Source organism: Bombus fervidus, chromosome 5 (assembly GCF_041682495.2).
Source record: "Bombus fervidus isolate BK054 chromosome 5, iyBomFerv1, whole genome shotgun sequence".
Lineage (NCBI taxonomy): Eukaryota > Metazoa > Arthropoda > Insecta > Hymenoptera > Apidae > Bombus > Bombus fervidus.
In genome coordinates, this window is record NC_091521.1 from 6445052 (window position 1) to 6466839 (window position 21788).

The 21788-nt window shown below is 34.4% G+C and overlaps 2 protein-coding genes across 5 annotated transcripts in view; both read right to left on the bottom strand.

Annotated features, from left to right (window-relative positions):
* Window positions 1-8581, bottom strand: part of LOC139987801 (uncharacterized) — a 374903-nt gene extending 366322 nt beyond the window's left edge. Inside the window, exons 1-2 of one of the 4 annotated variants that reach the window (XM_072004497.1) lie at window positions 7317-8581; window positions 6242-7270 (exon numbers count right to left, since the gene is read on the bottom strand). In XM_072004497.1, the coding sequence (XP_071860598.1) occupies window positions 6242-6739 (498 nt within the window). In that variant the 5' untranslated portion in view covers window positions 6740-7270; window positions 7317-8581. Of the gene's footprint in view, window positions 1-6241 lie in introns of all 4 variants that reach the window. The other 3 variants (XM_072004496.1, XM_072004498.1, XM_072004499.1) reach the window with 3 other exon arrangements.
* A 10410-nt stretch (window positions 8582-18991) lies between these two features.
* LOC139987284 (uncharacterized) lies at window positions 18992-20519 on the bottom strand. Its single transcript, XM_072003365.1, has 2 exons — window positions 20384-20519; window positions 18992-20096 (listed from the first exon to the last, which is right to left on the bottom strand). Exons 1-2 carry the CDS (start codon window positions 20396-20398, stop codon window positions 19188-19190), a joined length of 924 nt encoding a protein of 307 aa, XP_071859466.1. The 5' UTR covers window positions 20399-20519; the 3' UTR covers window positions 18992-19187.
* Between the last annotated feature and the right edge of the window lie 1269 nt (window positions 20520-21788).

A 21788-nucleotide genomic window follows, 5' to 3' on the forward strand; every position in this document is an offset into this window, starting at 1 on the left:
ATGCACCATTAAGATGCAACGAGGACAATGTTAGTTATAATGAAACGGAACGGCTTGGTGCTTTATTAGGACGCTTTGCAGCGATGCTACTTCATTAACGTTTTGGCAAACTTGGCCTTTCGCAGGTGTCGAGGAAAGCTATGTTTCTTCCTTTCGACAGAAGAAAGGAAAAGAGGGAAGAGATGCAGAAGAGTTGCGCGTATACGAGCAGAAGAAGAAGAAATCTTATCGTTAAATCGCGGAAAGAAACGGAGGCGGAAGAAGGAAGGCGAAGATCGAGAAAGAAACGAAAGATTATTAATGGCTCTTTCTGCGAAAACCATAAATTTCTTACACGTACAGTATGCCCTATCAAATATCCAAGATTTTCCTGATTACTTTCCTGATCTAGATGCGTGTTATGTATGCTTCGGGTGATATAGCATGGAAATATTCATTTATATTTCATCACACGAAATATATCTTTCTCCTTCCAAGATTGGAATAGAATGGTTTCTCTCGTGCACCACAGAATGTAATAAGAGCGTCATTAAATTTTTTAATGAAACGACAGTACCGTTAAATTGTAGTGTTCTAAAAGTAGAGCGTATATCAATGTGTAGCAATGGATTGTTATCTACTTCTTATGATGAGATGAGGCAACGCCATATACATATACAGTTATCTACAAAAGCTTCGTACACCCCATAGAAAAGGGCATATATATTAAAATAAGTATTAGAAAATGTCAATGCAAAATTAGTATAACTATCATAATCCTAAAAATAATTAAATAATTCCACATCTTCATAAAAAGGACTTCTTTTAAAAATGGTCAATCGTATCTTACACAAAATTAATTCTAACATAAGCAATCGGAACAGGCTATATTACAACATTTTAAAAAATCCGGCAATTGCTCGTATCTCTACTTTGGGATATCTATATTTGCATTCTCTATACGAAAGAAAAATGATGAATATCGATATTCATCGTCCAAAATCTAAAACATAGTGTTTCCTTTCTTTCACAGTCCTATTTCTACATAGAATAAGAGAATCTCATTCGTCGCGTTTGATATTTCATGGAAACGTATTCGATCGGCCGCCTACAAGGTAGAACGGGTTAGAAAGAGGAAAGGAGCTGGAAACGGACGGTTCAGAAAGAGCTGTGACGGGGTTGGCTAAGGGATAGGTATATCGATTGAACATTTGCTCAAATATTTAAACGCTATTACTGCTGGTCTGCGTACAGTTATACTATACGATGAACTCGGTCGCCATACTCTCTCTTCTTGTCTGGAATAGCTGAAACTACTAAATTGCTCGATCATAGCGCATTTCTCCTGTTTCGCGTCTCAGCAACAATCACGCGTTATGCTATCCCACCATACAATTCAACATGACACTTCAACCACTTGATTATTCCATGTTTGGATTATGCATTAATACAAGCTGAGATAACAAAGCTGGATTTCAATGAAAGCTCTCTTTGTGCTTGCAAGCAAACAATGAATAATTCATAATAAATAGATGATTTTCATTTAGTTAGAAATTAATTGTATTAAATCCATGTTCTGTTATTTACAGAAAATGGTACCTCGACTTCGGTTCTCCTAAACAATTTTTGACATGCAGGAAACTTATGCAAATAAAAATAAAATAAACTCTTTTGTACCTATGTTGTTTAAACAAATATGCAAAATGTACAAGATAAACAGAACTTTTAAAAACAAAATAAATTTCATTCCAGAGTCTCCAATTTTCACTAACTCTGAAGGAAGTATATATTTCGTTCGTAACCTCTACAACTGTACTGCACACTTTTGCATTATTCTCCGAGAATAAAGTTTTCTTAAATTGCCTTGCGGTTCTCTCGAGTGTAGCTGCTAGTTGTACCATGAAAGAGCAGCTAACAACAAATAAATAGGCGCATAGTGGCACTGATTGTATCGCGGGTGCCGTGATTGACTACGTGGTCCCTATACTTGGAATGTTGATTGACCAGATACCCAGTTGAGGCGTCGAACAAATCCAACCTTCCGGATTGGACCAATAAATACGAAAGTATGCTTCCAAGCCGGAGGTAGTACCTACATATCACTTGTCCGAAGGTCGATATATTCGCGAGAGAGCCTTGGTTACACGCGTGCACGCACGCCCACAGGAACATGTGCGTTCTGCATCGAGAGGGAACAAGGAGCAGATGACGACCGGACCACCGTGCTCTGAGAGAGAACAGGTATTTTTATTGCGTTCCTTTGCCTTTTGCAATCATTTGCGCGCAAGCACCAGCACTTCCACAAGGGAAAATTTAATATAAAGGGTGTTTTTCCTTATTGTTCTACGTTATTTAACTATTTATATTTATTAAATTTTTATTATTTCTTATTATTTTGTAATATTTTTTAAATATTTCGAAACAACTTATTCAAGTACTATTTTTGATAACATTTACTTTGTATTAATGTAGAAAATGAATTTTCTCTAAAAATGGTACAGGGAAACGAAAAAAGATGTTTAGAACACTTTTCGTTTGCTCTTTTGAACACGAGTAAAATGTTTTTCACGTGTATTTTATATTTTAAAGACAAACTTGCGTTCTCGAATTCTTTTCGGAAATAATATTTATTTGTCTCACATCCTCGTTGTGTATCAAATTTTGTATACGTATCATGTAAAGATCATTTGACCTATATATTAATCTATGTAATTTAGAATTTTCACACTTATTCTGTTTTATTTCTCATCAAACTAATATCAAAATATTTGAGTTTGCAATATGCGTAATAAATATTTGTAACTCTGTGTATATTTAAATATGCATATTTACAATACTGTCAAATTTGTTTTAAACCGATATTTACTCACAAGCAAAATCAATATTAAATTTCAATATATACTACTAATTACGAAACACGCAATCTGCGAAACTTCTCCTACCTGAATTTTCGTACGAATATTATCTCAAGTATTCTCAGCTAACAAACTTTTTGTGATGTTCCTATCAATAATTTATTCGTATATCTATCTATCGATCAGTCTACACTCAGGGAATTCTACGAGCTAGTAACTTTATTAATGGCCGGATAATAAAGATAATCTTTTTACAGTCTCGAGCAATAAAATCCATCTCATAAAACTCCCAAATATTTTTTCGTAAATTCGTAAAATTGATTATAATACTGGAATAACAGCGGTTAATCCATTGCGATGGGATTGAATTAAAATTCGGAAACCAATAGGAGAGAGTGCGGATGCGAAACGTAGCATACGTGCTCGTAAATTTTCGGCCGCGGTACAATCGTAATTGCTACGTAATTTACAGTCTCCGCAAAAGCTGGCCTTTTGTCATTCAAATTCGACGGCTGCCACGATTTGTTTACGCGGTACCTTTACCAATGCGCTAAGCATCACGACCATAAACCAGTAAAATAGGGCCCTAGCCGTGTAAATACGAGGTCATAATGTCAAGGAACGGACGTAAGTAATGGCAGACTTATCCTCGACGATAGAATTACCCACACGCTTATACAGTATGTACCAATATCAGACGTACATTTCTTTTTTCAAAGTGCACTCAGCTCTTCGCGCGATTAATTAACACAAGCAGATACTGGAAAGACGTTGTCCAGCCATGTAAATCATTAGCGACTAAGATCATATTTAAAGCTATTTCAAATCGATAATATGGCCACGCTTCATATTCATGACAGTGATACAACGCGTTGGTACAGTCACGTTCTAATAATCATTTCAATTGTGTACTTTGTCTTTAGCTCAATTTCAGTTTCGTTAATAGTCGGATTGGTAATACGTGGTGCGACAATACAATTTATTAGTTTACGACACTATGATCGACGTAACTTGTTACCGTGATTGTCGGATGAATCTGTTATTTATTTCCCTTCTTTTCTCAATTGTGGTAACAAAAGATTTTGAATGTTCGCGTAAAGAAGTTTTGTACATTTATACAAGTAGCTGTAACATTAACGTCCATTTTGTAAATATACATATATTGCTACGTTTACTACGTACTCTTTTACATGATTCCTCACATTATCAGGACAAGAAAAAGTTTTATAAAAAATAACAAGCGAATTTTAAATACATTTTAGGTAAATAAAATGTATAATTCATTTTAATTGAAGAATTTACAAGTTCCACTCATTTTGTCCTATGAAAGTTGATGAGACAATAAGAATAACTTTAAGGAAACAATACCTATACAACTATAACTTACACATATACATTTTTGCTTACGACAAAAGTAGAAATTTGTAATTATCTATATTTGCTAATCTAAAAATTAGACAAAGGGACGATTAAAACATCGAAAGTAGAATTCAAACTGATGCAATTTAATCGGACGTCATGTATATGGATCCGATAACGCTCAATGCGCAGTCTTTAGATAAGAAAATACGTTTCTGTATTCGTTAGCTGTTTTTCAATTGAAACTTCAGAAACACCGTTCCCAACTACTGCTGCATGAAAATATGATGCGCTTTTTTAAAATTGTTTGCTTTTTAAAACGTAAAGCTTGTGGTTATTCCGGGTGGTTTGTATTCACAAACAAAAAATGTAATTACGCATGAGATGCGGTTATTTGTCTTTGTCGTCGCATAACTTCAATTTTTGAAACAATATTATCGAACCACACACTTTTCTACTTTTTTCTACTTAAATTTACATAACACAAATGTGCGAGTTATGAATAAAAGTTTAAAAATCAATACGATTACATTCTTCAAACTTTATTTCGTGCTATCTTATTTCTCTTTTAATTCCAGCATTCGCTATAAGACCTAAATGTAGACTATCGAGTGATTCAGTTAAATAGTTAAAAATGAACCGATTATAAATATTAATTGGAATCGATTTATGTAAATAAATCTTCTCCAACGTTCAATAAAATTTGTACTAGTTATCAAAATAAATATATAATTTTGATACAGTATTTAGGACGACTGCGCGCATTTATATTTATTTTATTATATTTAATTTTATCATATTTAAATTTCAAGAAATTTGAAACAGGCTTTTATCGGTAATCAATCGAACTTGAAAGCTACACATATTATTTATCATATATTAAAAGTACATAAACGATTCGAACTTCAAAAACGAAGAATTTCCTTAATGAAATATATATATATTTCTTTATTTTCAATCATTGTTATTTTAATTCATCGTTTTCATAAAAAATATAAAACAAAAATATGATGAAACGTTTCGTTAAAATGTATGAACTACACGTTGTCTTCGGAAAGATATAATGAATACATATATACATCGTAGAACGTATAAAATTATAGTGCGCGTCTTATCCGAAGCAGTGGGGTTAGTGTAACGAAATAATGAATCAGAGAATTATCTACATTCTCAAGGCGTGTCTCTACAAGGGTTACGAGTTTTCTGTATTATCTTGCTTTTCTTCTGAAACATCCTCTTGATTCATATAGTTATTTCACAATTTAATAATTCGATTCGTATTTCCGATATTGATCATAAATAATCAAAAATATTATGGCGTTAATATAATTAACAATAATTTATAAATCTGCCTTTTCTATTAACTTCGATCATAGAATCATAGATATATACATTAAATTTATTATTTTATCCCATAAATTATATTTATTGTTAGAATTACTCATTTCAATCGTTTCAGAAAAATAGATTTATTATTATATTATTAATTCGGCCTTCCCTTATAAATTTACTTCTTTCGCTCAACATACTCTGTTTCTAAAGAGTACGTCAAATTCTATTTTATCCATTTGTAACAAAATATCTCTAATACGAGATTACAATGCATATCATAATAATCTAATCTAAAATAAGATAACACATAAAAAAGAAAGTAGAAAAGAAATAAACTACCTCATAAACGTCCGTGAAAAAAATCGCAAAGTTATTATTACAACAAACTATAGATGAGCTAGTCAATGACAGGTTGGAATTAAAAATAAAAACGTGAAAGAAATTTCAGGGAAGAAGGGAAAGAAATCAAAAAGCGAGATACTTCCGAGGATGATAAAGTTCCGTGAATTCCATGTAACTCATCTTATATCGTACCGAGCTTCTAGCCGTAAATTTTTTCGTGGCATTTTTTACCATAGCAAGCAAATAACTAACTTTGTCTTAAACGTAATAGTCAGGTATAGCGATGAAGAAAATTTACGTCCATAAAGAGAAAGAAAGAGGGAGAGAAAGGGTAAGAAAAACGAACAAAAAGGAAAAAGGACAAGCTGACTTACCGGTGTTGTGTAAGGTTGACAAGCCAGCCTGATGCCGTCGTGCCTCAGCTTCTCCTGCAGCAGCACCCGTAGCTGCATCCTTGGGATTCTGACGAGCTCCGCCTTTCCCTCCTCGTACTCGTCCGCGAACTTGGTTAATTCCTGACCACCGCTCGAAGAGCTGGCAGTTGGCGAAGCCCTCTGCGCTTCTTTATCGCTGAGCGGTCTCTCAGAAGACGTTCTAGAAGATTTCGAGCTGACATTGTCGCACAAACAATCGTTGCTTTCTTCTAAGGTGAAGTAAACGCTCGCAGCACCCTCTTCTCTCAGTGTCTTCACCGATTGAAGTAATCTAGCTCTATGCGTTTGATTGAACACTCCGATCGCATCCAGATCGGGATCACCGATTTGCTTGCAAATCTCAAGGTCGTCGTAGCCATTGTCGATGAACGACTCGGAATATTGGCCTAAGTGAAGCGAGCGCAGCCACTCAACCACAATGTTGCTAGCCATCGTCATGTCTGTCGTTGGCGAGGAGTGCGAGGGCTTTATCACGCCCCCGCCGCTCTCTCTCTTCTCGTGTACACGTGTCTCTCCCTTCGACTTCCTTTCCGAGATCTCGTCCCGTTCTGTCCTTGTCTCCTCCTTGCCTATGCGCTCTGTCTTGAAACTACGCGCCGCGACATCTTCGAAAGAATGCGGATCGACGACGACGTCTTCAGGGAAAGAACGAAGTCACGTATGATATTCGCTATCGAATCGGCCTGAAACCGATCCCAGGTCCGATTGCTTTTTCTTGTAATGGGCGGTACCCTCGATTAACGGCTCCTTCGAGAATACCGATCGACTACGCGTGCGAGGGGGAGGAGGGTTACTGCACTGGTCACGTTCGATCTTCAACGTGCGGTGCCCCGGCTCATTACGAGGCGCGGACGATCGAACTGGTTCGACGCGCCGATACGATCTCTCTCTCGTTTCGAACGCTTCTAAGCGAACCTCTGCTTTGCTACGAGTCGCTTTCTCTTTCTCTCTCTCTCTCTCTCTCTCTCTCTTTCTCTCTCCCTCTCTCTCTTTCTCTCTCTCTCTCTCGGTGCACAGTTAAGAATTAAAAGAAAAACGCGGGTAATTGTACTCCGTGTCCCTGCCTCGTTCTATTTCACGAAGCACGCTTCTCGGTCGGTAAGAGAGAATAGCAGAGAAATTCAACCGATCCAAGGTATTAATCCTTTTAAACGCGATCGATTCAAACGCACGTGTCTCGATTCGGAACACCAAATTACAACTGACGAATGTTATTGCGCGCGACCTGCTAGGTATTGGCTTTGTTTATAGCCTATATAATGTAGCACGCGCAATAAGAAATCTTTTATTTATCAGATATTTACCACTATTACTTTATACGTACTTCGAATGCTAGGGATTTTCGTAGCACTTTTGTTCGAAGGATAAATACAAACTTGCACGTTTTCAATGTATACTGGCGTACCTTTCACAGAAGAATGGAAGACGTCAAACAAACAATATGGCTTTAATCACAGAACATACACTAATCTACATTCAGTCGAATCGTAAGAATTCTTTTCTTCCAACACTGTTATGATACCGACACGTCCCTCTTGTGGTTATTCCTTCCTGACCTTGAAGTCTCTTCTCACGAAACTACCAGCAGTTTCGCTCCATTAATGTTATATCGTTAACGTAACCTCTCTTCGATTTCCTGTTAGAAATACTTTCTTTTGCTTACAAGTAAAACTTCACTGTTTCCGATGAAATTCAACGAGGAACTAGTTGAATGGAGCAGTAAACAAGAAACACATCACGTATGTATAGGTGGGAAAAAACGATACAAATTCGTGGAAATATCAAGTTACGCGCGTAAAATAGAAATCGACGAATGTTAAAATTACACGAGTTGGTATATTCCAGTTTCTTTTTTCTTTTTAGAATGGGCGACAGGGACACGTGAGTGACAGAGAGAGGACGACCGAAACCGCAGACAGAAACGGCGGTCTCCGGGATCGTTCGTGCCGGTATTGAAACCGTAACCTTGAAAACTCCGAAAGAGGAAAGACCGACACGGCCGGAAAGCACGCGGTCCAGCGTTCACAATAAAACCTGCGTGTTATTTCTATCGCGCGCTGCTCCTTCTCACTGCTTTCAAAACATATCGGAAACAATATGTCGAACTTGATTTCACTGAATTCACGTCGCTCATAATCACAGTAGGCAAAGCGTCATCAGTACTCGAAGCGAGATACGCGAAATACACAACTACAACACGACATCACCGCGACGCGATGCACGGCTCGACTGACGCGAGGCATTCGCCAGAGGGAGCTCCACTCGTCTCTTCTTCGTGCTGTGTCCCCACTCCATTAACCGGCATATCCCCACCACGTGTTCTATCATCCCCACTACTGGTAGTTGAAGCAACTTGGTCCAGCGAGATCCTGTTGATGCGCTCCTGCGCTGCCACGATGCAACAGCCGCGTCCTTCTTCCTCTCTTTCTTTTCTTTTCTCCTGCTCATTCTTTCTCTAGTTCGACACGGGTACATTACACTGCAAAAACGGTAGCTTTTATAGTCCAGCAGAAGACGTTGCCTTAAAATATATTCGATCTGTAAGAATTCTATAAATCGAACGATGAAATTTCACGGAATAATATTGGATCGTTTTGGAAAGTTAGTAATGGACTAGGGTCAAATTAAACGTAATATAGATAAGTAATAAAAGTGGTATTAATGGTTCTTAGTAGTTTCTAACTTTGTTAACTATTGAGCACCGTGTGATTGATAATTTCGTAACAGGGTCAACGTAGGAATAGAATGGCCACTTGTTTCTTGTGAATTGTATATTAATCATATACTTGTATAATGAAATTACGAAATTAATAAACAGTAAAATTGGTTTCTGAGAGGCTCATTTATGTCACAACCCAATAGATCGCGTAATAATATTAGAAAACAATATAGTTGAATAATTCTAAGGTAATTTTTCAAAACTATATACAATATTATTTATATCATAAAATTGATACGGTAGAAAGTATTCGGTAAAAATTATTTTCTCATTTGTGGGACCTTCTTATATGTGCGAATCCAGAATTCGTATTCGTATAGGAATAAAAGAAAGGCTATTGTTTGAATTTAACGAGGGCGCTGAACAGATAGAGCGGTAAGTTGATTTCAAGTAGCGATGTTCGTGCCGTGCACACGCCCAGAACGCATTACGCTAGGGAGAAGGAGAGTTAGCATCGATGACTATCTACGAACATCGCAATCAGGGTCTTTGTTAGAATTGTGGCATTTATAAATGAATGCCTAACAGAAATGGTATGAGACTCACGACCCGTCGAGCCAATAATCTATAACACCCTGCCACATAAATGGCTCGCACACTGCCTATTATATTACGTTCAAACAAAATTAAATTGCATCAAGCAGTGAATGTGACAGGGAAAGAGCCCATTATCCAACGTTCCACTGCATAGAAATATAGATTCTTTCTTTCTCAAAATTGTCTATTGATGATGAATGATATTCAGAATTTGTACTATTGATACAGTTCACAAAAATTCCTTTGTGAATTAAATTGTTATAATACGTAACGTTATAGGACAAGAGCAAGGTATTACTAATAATAATATAGTTATCATATTTAATACAATATTCGGTTTATAAAATATATGAAAATAACATACTACTTCGAAAATCTAGGAAAGCCTTTTAATAGAAACTTTTTCATAAAAATGAACTGATAGAATGTCAAAGATTTTGCTTTGCGGATTTTCATGTTTCATATTGCATATTAAATATATACATTAAAAAATTACATGTGTGGCGTAGTGAATTTAAGGGGATTGAAGTCATATTCCTTTTAAATGTATACTAACGTTTAGAAAATTATATTAATTTTATTTAAAATCATTCTTAAGAACATCCAATGTTATACATCACACACGACAAATTTTTGCAAATTATAAATATTATAATTATTATGTACATCAGTTAGCTATATTTGTCGTTTTTAATAAAAAATATAAATAGAAAATGGACTAATTACTAGTTTCTAAAACATTTCATATTACAGAAACTAGGAACAGAATAGGTAAATGTCAATGTTTTCATTTTACATATAATTAATGAATGCAGTCGTGTGAATAGTGATCTGTTAACACAACTGATATGTAGGTGATTTCTAAATATCAGATATAATTAGATGCATTCGTGTTTAGATGTCTCGCCGTTCACATTCATAACATGGTGCTCAAATGACAAGTGACAATGGTAGACGTACAGAACTTTCCTACGGTTATCGTCGGTATTTATGCGAGTAAAGATGGAATTAATTGAATGATCCGCATGGACGTCCTGTCCTGCTATGACGCCAAAGCAGGGAGTGACAAGTAGCTCTCAATAACGTGATATGACATCGCGTGCCATGGACACGAAGGACCCCCTCAATGCAGACCTCGCTATTTCCTCGCTTCGGTCGAGTAATTTGCTTTTGGACCAGGGATGAGATTGAAAGATGAGTTACCTGTCAATATATTAACTCGTTTCCGCAATATGGGAAATTACTACGAGGCAGACAATGGATTTGCTTCGTGTGACACCTTCGATGTGCTTATATGATCCTGTGATGACGTCTAATATATTAAACTTCCGAAAAAATTAACTAGGCAACTTAGAATTTACAAAATTCCACTGGTCTAAATATTTAATGATTATAATTTTAAACAATGATTCTTGTTCTAATTTTGAGACTTTGAAATGTTCGCAGATTATTCACTGTGCGAAAAAAACAGAAATAAAATTTATGTTAAAAATCGTAACAGTATAACTTGTACTAAAATCCACAATTATCGTAAACAGTACTTTTTCAGTGTTTCTATTGGAAGTTAGATAGGCTTAGATTAGACTTAATGATATAAATTTATTGATTATTCTGTGTTAAGTTATACAAATTATAAAATGGATTATGTAAATTAAATTGAACAATATGATTGCCAAATGTTAAATCATTTTTGCACAAATAGATGGTTTAATGCAATATCTCTGTTTAAGTGTTCTTGGGGTTTCCTTTTGAATATATAGAATTCGTGCGCTGTATAGTTGACTGCGTATGATAAAATGTGACCTCTGAACCTAAACAATCACAACATATGTATGGAGTAGGGTAAAACTTATATATTCCCCGTGGATTCTAGTTAAATGCTTGTTTTATCTCTAATCTGTACAATGATGGAGTGTAGTGGAAATAAAAGCTTATACGGAAGAAGTTTAATAGCAAAATCATAGTACAATGATAAATTAAATTTACCAGAAACGATAATAATGAGAAATAACATCCATTTCTCTACTCGTCCCCATGTTTAATAAATCATCTACATCTCTTTCACATTACATTAAATTTAATACGTATAAAATAGTACACAATTAAAATATAGATAATATAAAATATTAATATTACTTTTACGTTTTCACGTATCAGGACAGAGAGCAGAAAATTGAAAGGTGATAAGCAGTGACATAATTTCGTCGATATTTCATGTACGTGCTCATTTCTCCCTGTGAGATTGAAATCAATTTTTCCAGCAGATTTTTTCAAGTGCACTTACCATTCTGAATTTGTATCACGTTACCTGTCACGTTCACGCATTCCGCACCACGCTGATTCCATTCGAAAATAAATTTAAACAGATTGGTTCGTCAGTCGTTCTATCCTGCAACTCTTATACGAATACCGATCTATTGTTTACGAGTACGGTGACGTGGTGTTTACGGTGTATTTTACTGTTTCAAAACAATCAATAAAACCATGCGTTCTGTTCCCATGTGGCGTTATGTCGTTCGAAAATGCCTGTGTCGCTGCAACTAGATCTACAGCCTTACGTGTAAGCCAATAGTAGTAAAAAACAGCTTTTTATTAAGCAGTGATGGTTTATCAATAACACCATTTAGATGTCAGTATTTGGTCAGAAATTACATAACGATAGCATAGAAAATAAATGTTTTGACGCAATTTATTAAGAATTAAAACTACAATATGTTTTCGATAATATACTATCGTCTTAAAGCTAAAGATCTGATAATTTCAATATCCTCACATATATATTACTTCATAAATTATGTTTACGTATTAAGAACTATTGATTGCACGACATATTTTCCAAGTTATAATGATTTTTGTTCTGTTTTAATAGTAACCGTTAATACGTTAAAAGGATTGGTCACTTTCACTTAATAAAATGTGGTTTTATACACACGCATTTTCCAATCTTTTTATCGAACTTTTCTGGAGCACTATACTCTTTTGTACAGCTGGCGACATCTATTGGTCCAGGATCTACGTTTAAAAGGCCAGAACAAGTTACATGCAATCATATCCAACAATGCGAAAGAATCGATTACAAAATAGTATTTTAATGGATGATACGTTATATTTTATTCAAATTATTATTTAAGATGTATTAATATAATTTTTATTGATTTATAATAGTATCTCATTCATATCTTATACTTACAATATTTTTATACTATTGAGCTTATAATTTGTTCGCGTTATTTATGCGTTTTGCAAACATTTCAACAATCATTCTAATATATCATCGACTTTAGATTTATATAACACGAGGTGTCGTAAATAAATTTTATGAATATCGATTTTCCGACTTTTCATAATGAAAGTACAAGTTCATTCAATAAGAAAAGATTCAGAATCTTGAAATAATGTGATATTAACTGGTAATAATGAAAAATGCTTAATAAAGGTAGAAATGAAAATCAATAGTTTTAGTTTGAAATGCAGAAATTTATTTTCGTTTTCACAAAAAAAATTCGATATATTCTTACTCCTTACAGATTCACAGAATACTTATAACCTCATGAATTGATATATATTTTATTCAGCTGTTGCGTGTCCGATCTGTTATTCACTTCTACGAGCTGTTAAATTCTTGCACAATAATTAGATTCTATTTTTCTTCCAGAAACTCATTACAGAATGAAAATCACATCTTACAGATCTCCAATGGTATCTTACAATTAGACACTACCTGTATTTAGAGTTTGCCTTGAATCATATCTTCAAAAATATTTTTTTTTATATAGTATATATGAAAATGTTGTACTCGATTCTTAGACAGAATTAATTAGATATCTATCAGTAATGAAATTGTTTGTCTGTTTGCCTATTCCTATGACGATGAAGTAACAGCCAATACTTCATTAATTCGACGTCATAGCGGAGTATAGTAATTAGCTAATTCATTTCAACGCCCTTTCGTTCCTTAGGATGTAAACAGACAAGATCTCCAAGAAAAGTGATTCACGCTGTCGCCAACTAAAACAAATTTAGAAAACAAGCTGGGGAACAACAGGGGCCATAAAAAATGAGTTTTCTTAAGTAAAAGTTAAGCGATCTAACTGCATTTCAGAAGTAATTTAGTTCATTAGTTTACAATCTACAAGGCAATTATCCTACAAGCAACTATCTTGTTAGTTTGTATCTCTACTTGCCTTTAATCTACTTCTCGTTGTTCATTCGTACTTAATGAGAAAATAAATTGATATAAACGTAATAATTACGCACAAATGTTGCAATGCTTGAACTAAGAACAAAAGAACTAATAAAGTCCACTTAAATGCATATTAAATACACATCTATTAACATATCCCTATTCTGATTCGTGTTATTTTAATTTTTCATACTTATGTACGTATGCATATCATTCACCTACTAAAAATTATGGATATTACAATACGTATATGCTAATACATAGCTATGCATGAATTAAAAATTCAACGAATATACTATATATAGTACATATAGTACATATAGTATATATATACAATATGTATATACTATATAAACATATATATATGTGTTATGCACCTAAGTTTTTAATACACGTTCGAAACCATGATTTGTAGTAATAACTTAGCAATTTGGACGAAACAAAAAATTACGTTTAAAATTCTTCGTCAGGGTGGGAACTATTACCTTTTGCATCATAATCTTGTTAGACCTCTTTACGTATATCGTTTTTGCTACTTTCAGAAACAAAAATCAGAATAGCCATGAATCAAGGATTAACAAGTTTCATTTTATAAGCTCAAGTTATCACTACTGAAAAAGTGCCATTCGATTCTTGCCAGTTTGATATATAAATCTTGAAACTTTCATAAAAATCAATGATGATCATTCAGAGAATGTCTTCTGTTGGATATTTATTGTGCTGTAACTTCGATCATGGAATAACAAGAACGTCAGAGAAATCGACATTAACTGGCGATTTGTCGGACTGTGAAGCATAGAATAACGCGCTTAGCGATGCTGCGAAATAGCGATCGTAAATAGCAGGTTCGTGGACCAGTATAAAAGTTGAGAGAATAGTTACAGCTTAAGCCGGTGGCCGGTTACAAAAAGCTAGTGGGCATCGTTGGATGAGCGTTATGCGTGTATATCATCCGCGTTAACTGCCGATATAAAGTCCAAAGCAAAAATTTAGATGCACGATCCACTGTGCCAGGCTGTTTGACGCTGCGATGCTACGGCAACGTTGTATGTAATTAAATGGCCAGGCGGTTAGTGTATTTCACCGGTGTGATTTACTAGTCTCAGACGAATCGTTTTCATTTCGTGTCATTAACACTTTACACTGCACAGTTCGCTGTATCAGCTCACGCTCGTTACCGTAACAATTTTTCACCTTCGTTCTGCTACATTACATATCATTTCAAATTTTCCCGCTTGATATACGAAATTTTTTAATTTCGTGCGTTACATGTATGTATACATCTATATATATGTAAGTGGTCAAAGAATGTATGTATGGTATTTTTGAAATTTTTTGAGTTGAAATTAAATTAATGTAATTTTGAAGTAATGCTTTTGTTTAAAAAGAGAGATTAAAATCTGATATTCACATAATTTTAGAATATAATAATAAGAGAGAGTCAAATCTGTGTCTTTACCACAGTAAATTTAATTAATATTAACTTGTCCCGAAATTACAGTCCTTTTCCTTCATGTTTAATCTTTCAATTAGTATGATTACGAATCTAATAATTTCTGTAATATTGCTATTACCATTTGGGAAGCATCATCCCGATCCAAACGCGTTCAAATTTCGAAAGTACAATTCATTTATGTGTAGAAAAGATTGAATTTAAATAGAACATATGGATTAATAATTAAACTTTATTATATTGAAAGTATTTCGCTCGGCAACTTATATAGCTGAATCTGTAAAACTTAGACCGAAGTTGAAACTTTCGCCTTCTCCAGCTTAAATACTGAGGGTGCTAATGATGCTTTGGAATCTGTGTAATTAAGCAGGGGTCTTGCGAATAAATTTACAGTGGCCCTAAATCCTTCACGTTAGATAAATGTTTACAATTAGCTTCTACGATGTACGCATTTCAAATTGCCAATGTCTGTTCCATCTAAGTAATAAAATAATGCCTTTGCAAATATTGTTAGCGAAGTATTTATTCATTACCATTGGGTATGTAGTTATCTCTAATTTAACTAGATTACGTAGTGCCCCTTTAATCATTGAAAGTGAAATGTCGATTAGAAAGTTGCAAATGATCATTTAAAGAGCATATAATACAGAAACGTGGAATATACGTGTTTTATTAAAAATATTACAAGAGAAAGATACGGATTGATCAACAAAGGACATAAATAGAAGAATTTGAAGAACTGAATTATCAGAGAAGACCACGTCAAAAGAGAATGTATTAATAGTATAATTAAAGTAAAATTTACTGCGTGATAGACGTTAAGGATATTAATATAAATAAGACACTAAATACTTTCGAGGATAGAAAGAATTCATTAATTACCGTAAACCATAATAATAAATTGTATTACGACGGGGAAATGTGTTTTTTTTTCAATAATTAAATTGCAATTTACAATTTCTGTAATGTATGTGAAAAAAAAAATATATATATAAACCATCATCGAGGATTTAAAAAAAAAAAAAAAAAAGGAACAATCGAAATAAAAACTGCTAAGGATAATTGTCTGCTAATGTCGTGTATTTTATACATTACGTGTATACTATAGCCGGATACCTATTTTCGAATCTTCTACATACAGGTTCTCTTAATTATAACCACTGCTGCAAATATCGCAGACGAATTGGAAATGACGTACAAATATTTGTAAGGAAAGAGGAAAGGCTTTATTTTAATGAGCACATATTAATGAATCTGTAATAAAGTAGCTTCCACTCTTCAACCGTTATTTCAATCCTTACAACCATATCTTAGTTATACTCAATAATTAGTGGTTGAATATACAGACATTAATCATTGACATAATAACATATTATTGTTACTGTATTATGTATGTACGTGTGTATATAAATACTAGAAATAAATGATCTATATGGCAACTTTCCTTTCATTATGTTCATCAAATTTCTAATAGCTAACCAATATGTATAATGGACAAGAATTTATCGAATTTTTTAATATTTTCATACAAAAAATAATCAAATTTAAAAATATGAATTTTTTCAAAAATGTAAAAATATTTGACATTTAATGCCTGCATTTAGAAATGTATGGTAATAATTCATATCTACGTATAGCGTATCTGTAACAGACTTATTTAAAATTGTGCAAACAGAAGTACACCGTTCTAGGAGAATGTCTCCCACTTCGTCTCTCGTCTCAGGTCAGTTTATAAACAAAGTTCCGGCTTCTACGTCTAATCTCGCAATTTCTTCGTTCGAAGCTCGGATAGAGCCAGTTTCACGTGTGTACGAGCGCACGAAGTGACATCAGAGAAGGTAGTTTAACGACATTGTAAACCCGGGGGCAACATACAAGGAATGTTCTTCGTTTCTGGAAGGGATGCATACAAGGCTGGCCTCGTAGCTGGAAAAGCTCCGGTTAATTCAGATACCAGGCAGAAGTCGTAAAATAGTGCGTGACTGCCAGTTTTCTGGCAAAAAGTGGACAGGAGTACACATGACAAGTATATTCGCGCGCTTTCGCCTCGACGTTCGCGCGTGTTCATTGGGTTCATTCGTGTGAGTGCGCGCGTGAGTTTCGCGGAAAAGGCAACTTGCAGAAGTTGGTGAAGTACGAGCGTGACACATACATCTCCTACGACTACAGATACTCTTACGAAGATGGCGGTAGGCAACTGAAAAAGTACACAACCGCGGGCTTTCCAGTGGGATACGAAGGGTGATTGCCAGAAGTGGGGACGAAGAACTAAGGGTGACTTGAAATAGCTTGTAATAGCATATCTAATGTACGCATAAGCTAGTTAATACAAACTGAATTGAAACTTCTAATTGATGTTATATTTCGCTTTGTTTCGTCGTGAATCTACGCGTCTAAAATCTAACTTTGTGCGAAGTCTGATTACGATTGTTGAACTCTAGATTGCTTTCTGACTATTCGTATTTTTTGGATAGAGAATCGTGGATGATGGATGACTGGGTCACATTTTCCTGTTTCTATGGTTTATATTTTATAAGATTTCTTTATTAGATACACAAAAATACATAAATAATTGCAGTTTTTGAAATTAGGGTAGAAAAGAAACTACACGTATAAATTACATTTTTTAAATAGAACTCGTACCTACAAATTATTCCTAACCGTATCTGTCTTTTAAAAAATAAAACTGTGTATATAATTGAGTAAAATAATGATACAAACGTAAACCAAAAATTATACATATAACTCAGAAATGTTCCAGCCATCATCGTCTGCGGTTTAATTCTTTTGCCACGATGAAGCTGGTTGTCAGTATGCTAGTACTGTACAGGACAGTTGAGTCGTCAGTTTGCATTTTGCAGTAAACAGAGTGTAATAATATGCAAATTGGACAAAATAATCGTAGAAAAATATTTAGTTAGCCTACGGTTACTAAAGTATGCTATGTTCGAGCAGGGTTGTTAACCCTTATCATTCGAACTGGCAGCAATGTTGCCAAACGCAAGCTTGCTACTCCAACTGACAGTATTGGAGTGATGAGGGTTAGCTAATTTGAAATTTCATCGACTATACTCAGGTTTAGTCGACGTACGATTATAGCCATCTTTAATGATTTAAAGTTTAAGAATTAAGCATGTTTACTTGAGTAGATCTGTAATGTAAGATTGTATAAAAATTTATGTCATGGGATTTTTGAGCATAAAAAATTTATATCCCTTCTAATAAGATTATAGAATCGATAATAATTCTATTAATAGTAATCTTATTTATTACGATTTTGTAGGATAAAGTTCTCACACGTGTTGAGTGTTTTCAAACAGGATATCTAATCATATGAAATAATACTAAAAGATAATATTTTTCTGTCTCAATTTAAATGAAACTTTCAATGAACATAGAAATTTCATGGAATCTTACGGATTTCATATTTCTTTGATCATCTTATTGTTTTTAGTATTCAAATTTATATTAAGAAAGAACTTATTTGCATCTTTATGTCTAAAGATTTAAGAGCGAGATGAAAATTAAGGTAATGCATAAACGTGTAAGTTATACATTATACTATATCATAATATGTGAATGACAAGCAATGACAAAGTTATAAAAAATGACGTGATAGGGTAAAACGTTCTTCCTCGTTCAAAATGAATACACGGAAACTACATTTGAGGATCTGGAAAGTATTGAAACATAAATTGAAAATAGTACAACCTTTTTTATTCAAATATATAAAGAATTGTACAATCGTTTGCGTAAACCACATGTATCGAAAGTTTACGAAGAATACAATTTCGTGCGAACAGTCAATTTATTTATCGAATTTATAAACTACGATCGTAATTTTGTAAAGGAACTCAACGATTCATCTCTAATTCTGAAATGTATAACACTACATATTGTACAGCTTCTCGCGACCAATTAAATGCAATATAAAACTTCATAAAACTTTTCTTTTGCATTGCATTTTGACTTCACATGACAATATAATTTCAATTTAGAGAAGTAATTGTTTCGACGGTACAGGGTACGAATATCCATCATTGGAAGCTGCGTGAGCAGAGCTCGATGCCAAGCTGCCCGACGATGAAATTGATACTGATCCACTAGAGTATCCACCGCTATAGCTACCTGAGCTAGGTACTCCATAAACTTTGCTGGGCACGTTGAAAGAATCCAATGAAAGTCCACCTCCAGAAACGTAGCTTGATGGGACTCCATAATTTCTACTTGGATAATTGGCTGAGTTGTATGAGACTCCCACAGAAGGCACGGAATGAACAACGGCGCTTGGTACACCATAAGAAGTGCTAGGTACACTGACGGATCCCACGGACAAAGGTACCGAAGCAGCTAGAGCAGGGCTGCTGTGAACTGGTGCTGGTGACAGACTAGGGACACCATAACTTGAACTTGGTACTGAGACGGAGGCGCTGTAAGATGGAAGAGGTGCAGCAACAGGGACACCATAAGATGCGACTGGGGCAGAGACGGGAGCGTGGAATGGAACAGAAACAGGAGCCTGGACTGGAGCAGAGACAGGAGCGTGAACTGGAATAGAAACAGGAGCGGAGACAGAAGCGGTATAGGATGGAACTACTGACGAAATAGAGCTGCTATAGGATGGAACTGGTGCAGAGACTGGAACGTCATAAACTGGCGCTGGAGCAGAGTAAGATGACACTGACGCTGGAACACCATAGGACGAAGCTGGAGCGGAGGACACCACGTAGGGTTTCTTGACAGATGTTACAGAAGATACAGGTGGGAGGTATCCGGAGTCAGCTGAAGCTACTTCGCTCGATACGCCAAAGCCATGGTTGCCACCGATAAGACCACGTTTCTGCACTTTCTTTACGGATTCACTTGCGCTAACGGCGATAAGTGAAGCGACGAGTAAAGAAGCCTGAAAGGAAATATATGTTATCCCATTTTTTATCTAAATAGTTATTTTGCGCGATGAAATGAATGTAATGCATGTGAGTAATAAAGGATTAAATTATTAATGAAAACGAATAAGTGTTTAGCGGTTAGTTAACGGAAAGTTAAATGGAAACATGGAAGAGAACAAGTAACTGAAAATTAATTTAGTAATTAATGCAAGTTTGAAAGTGTGTTAGAAAATGCTTGTTTGGATTAGTTTCGATTAGATTAGATTAGTTTCATTATGTGGATAAAGGTGCTGTTACTTACTACGAAGGTCTTCATGGTGTACTTGGGTTAAGAAATGGAATCGAACTGTGGTTTAGAGGAAAAATTCGTCGGTATTTATACGGTGACACGCCACGCGAGAACTCCTTTCACTTGCAAGATACAAAATCCCCCAAACTTTTATACTGACGTAAAATATTAAGAAAATTATATTTCGTTCCATATTTACGGTGTTTATGGTTGAATAATAGATTTTGCATAATTGTTTAGTAAACGATAGGATAATTAACATAAACTTAAGCATATATTCTCTTGTCGTTTATGAGAATTTTTATGTGCAAATCTGCTGCTTTTCCCGATAACAAAATTGTACTTTTTGTTCAAAATTATGATTGTTCAATGAAAGAAAAAGAATAATGATTAGAGGTTTCAAATAAACATTACTGATATTGCTCTCAATTTCTATGAAAGAATATAATTTTCAACTTTTTAATATACTTTCACATGTTTCTTCCAAATTTAATATCTGTATAGGAAACAATCAATGTCATCAATGATGACGTACCGTTTCCAATAGTCGGAAATGTCATACACACGTACCATAATTACTCCAACAATTCAATCGACTTGTCAACTCACTCGTAAAGGAAAGAGAAATATTTATTACTATGGTTTAATCTGTAAAAGCTTATATTAATTCTATAAATTTTGACATAAAACACAATGTGCAACGAAGCATCGGAAATCGCTGTTAATTTGTTCATAATACAATTATAACAATAACGATCATTATGATTAGATATGATTTTATTTATATTTTTATTTAATTAGATTTTATATTTAAAACTTTTAAATTTTATATTTTAGTTCTATATTTATATTTATAAGTTATAATTTAAGTAAAATTGTATCCAGTATTCACAGAGCATATGCTTTAGTGACTTTAAGAAATCTATAATATACTTATTGGTATCTCAAGGAAATTTATTCAGTCCACGATTCTTCCATCCAATAAATATTATCATATAAGAAATTTCGAATATCTGCCTATATAATTCGCCTGCTTACAATACTGTTATTCTAATACTGTAAGTTAGTATTCGTGTAACTGCCCAAATCTTTTTGATTAATAGCCAAGCAAAATTGATAACTCTGCTATTCGATTATTTAATCAACACAAACACAGGATCATGTCAATATACCCAAAATTGCGTACAATTCGTAGGGAATAGAAACATACGTACTAAATTATGCAAATTGGTCACCTACAGGAAGTTCCACGCATTCTACGTAATACTAAGCAATCAGGTATTCGCGTCTTTATCTGCTAAACTTGTTACATAAACGCAAAAGACGTGAAAAATGATTCAGCGCCTTCGCTCTCGTGTTCTTTATTCGAAATTTATGGCAGAGTGAAGAGTACAAATTTTTTGACGATCGAGATCGT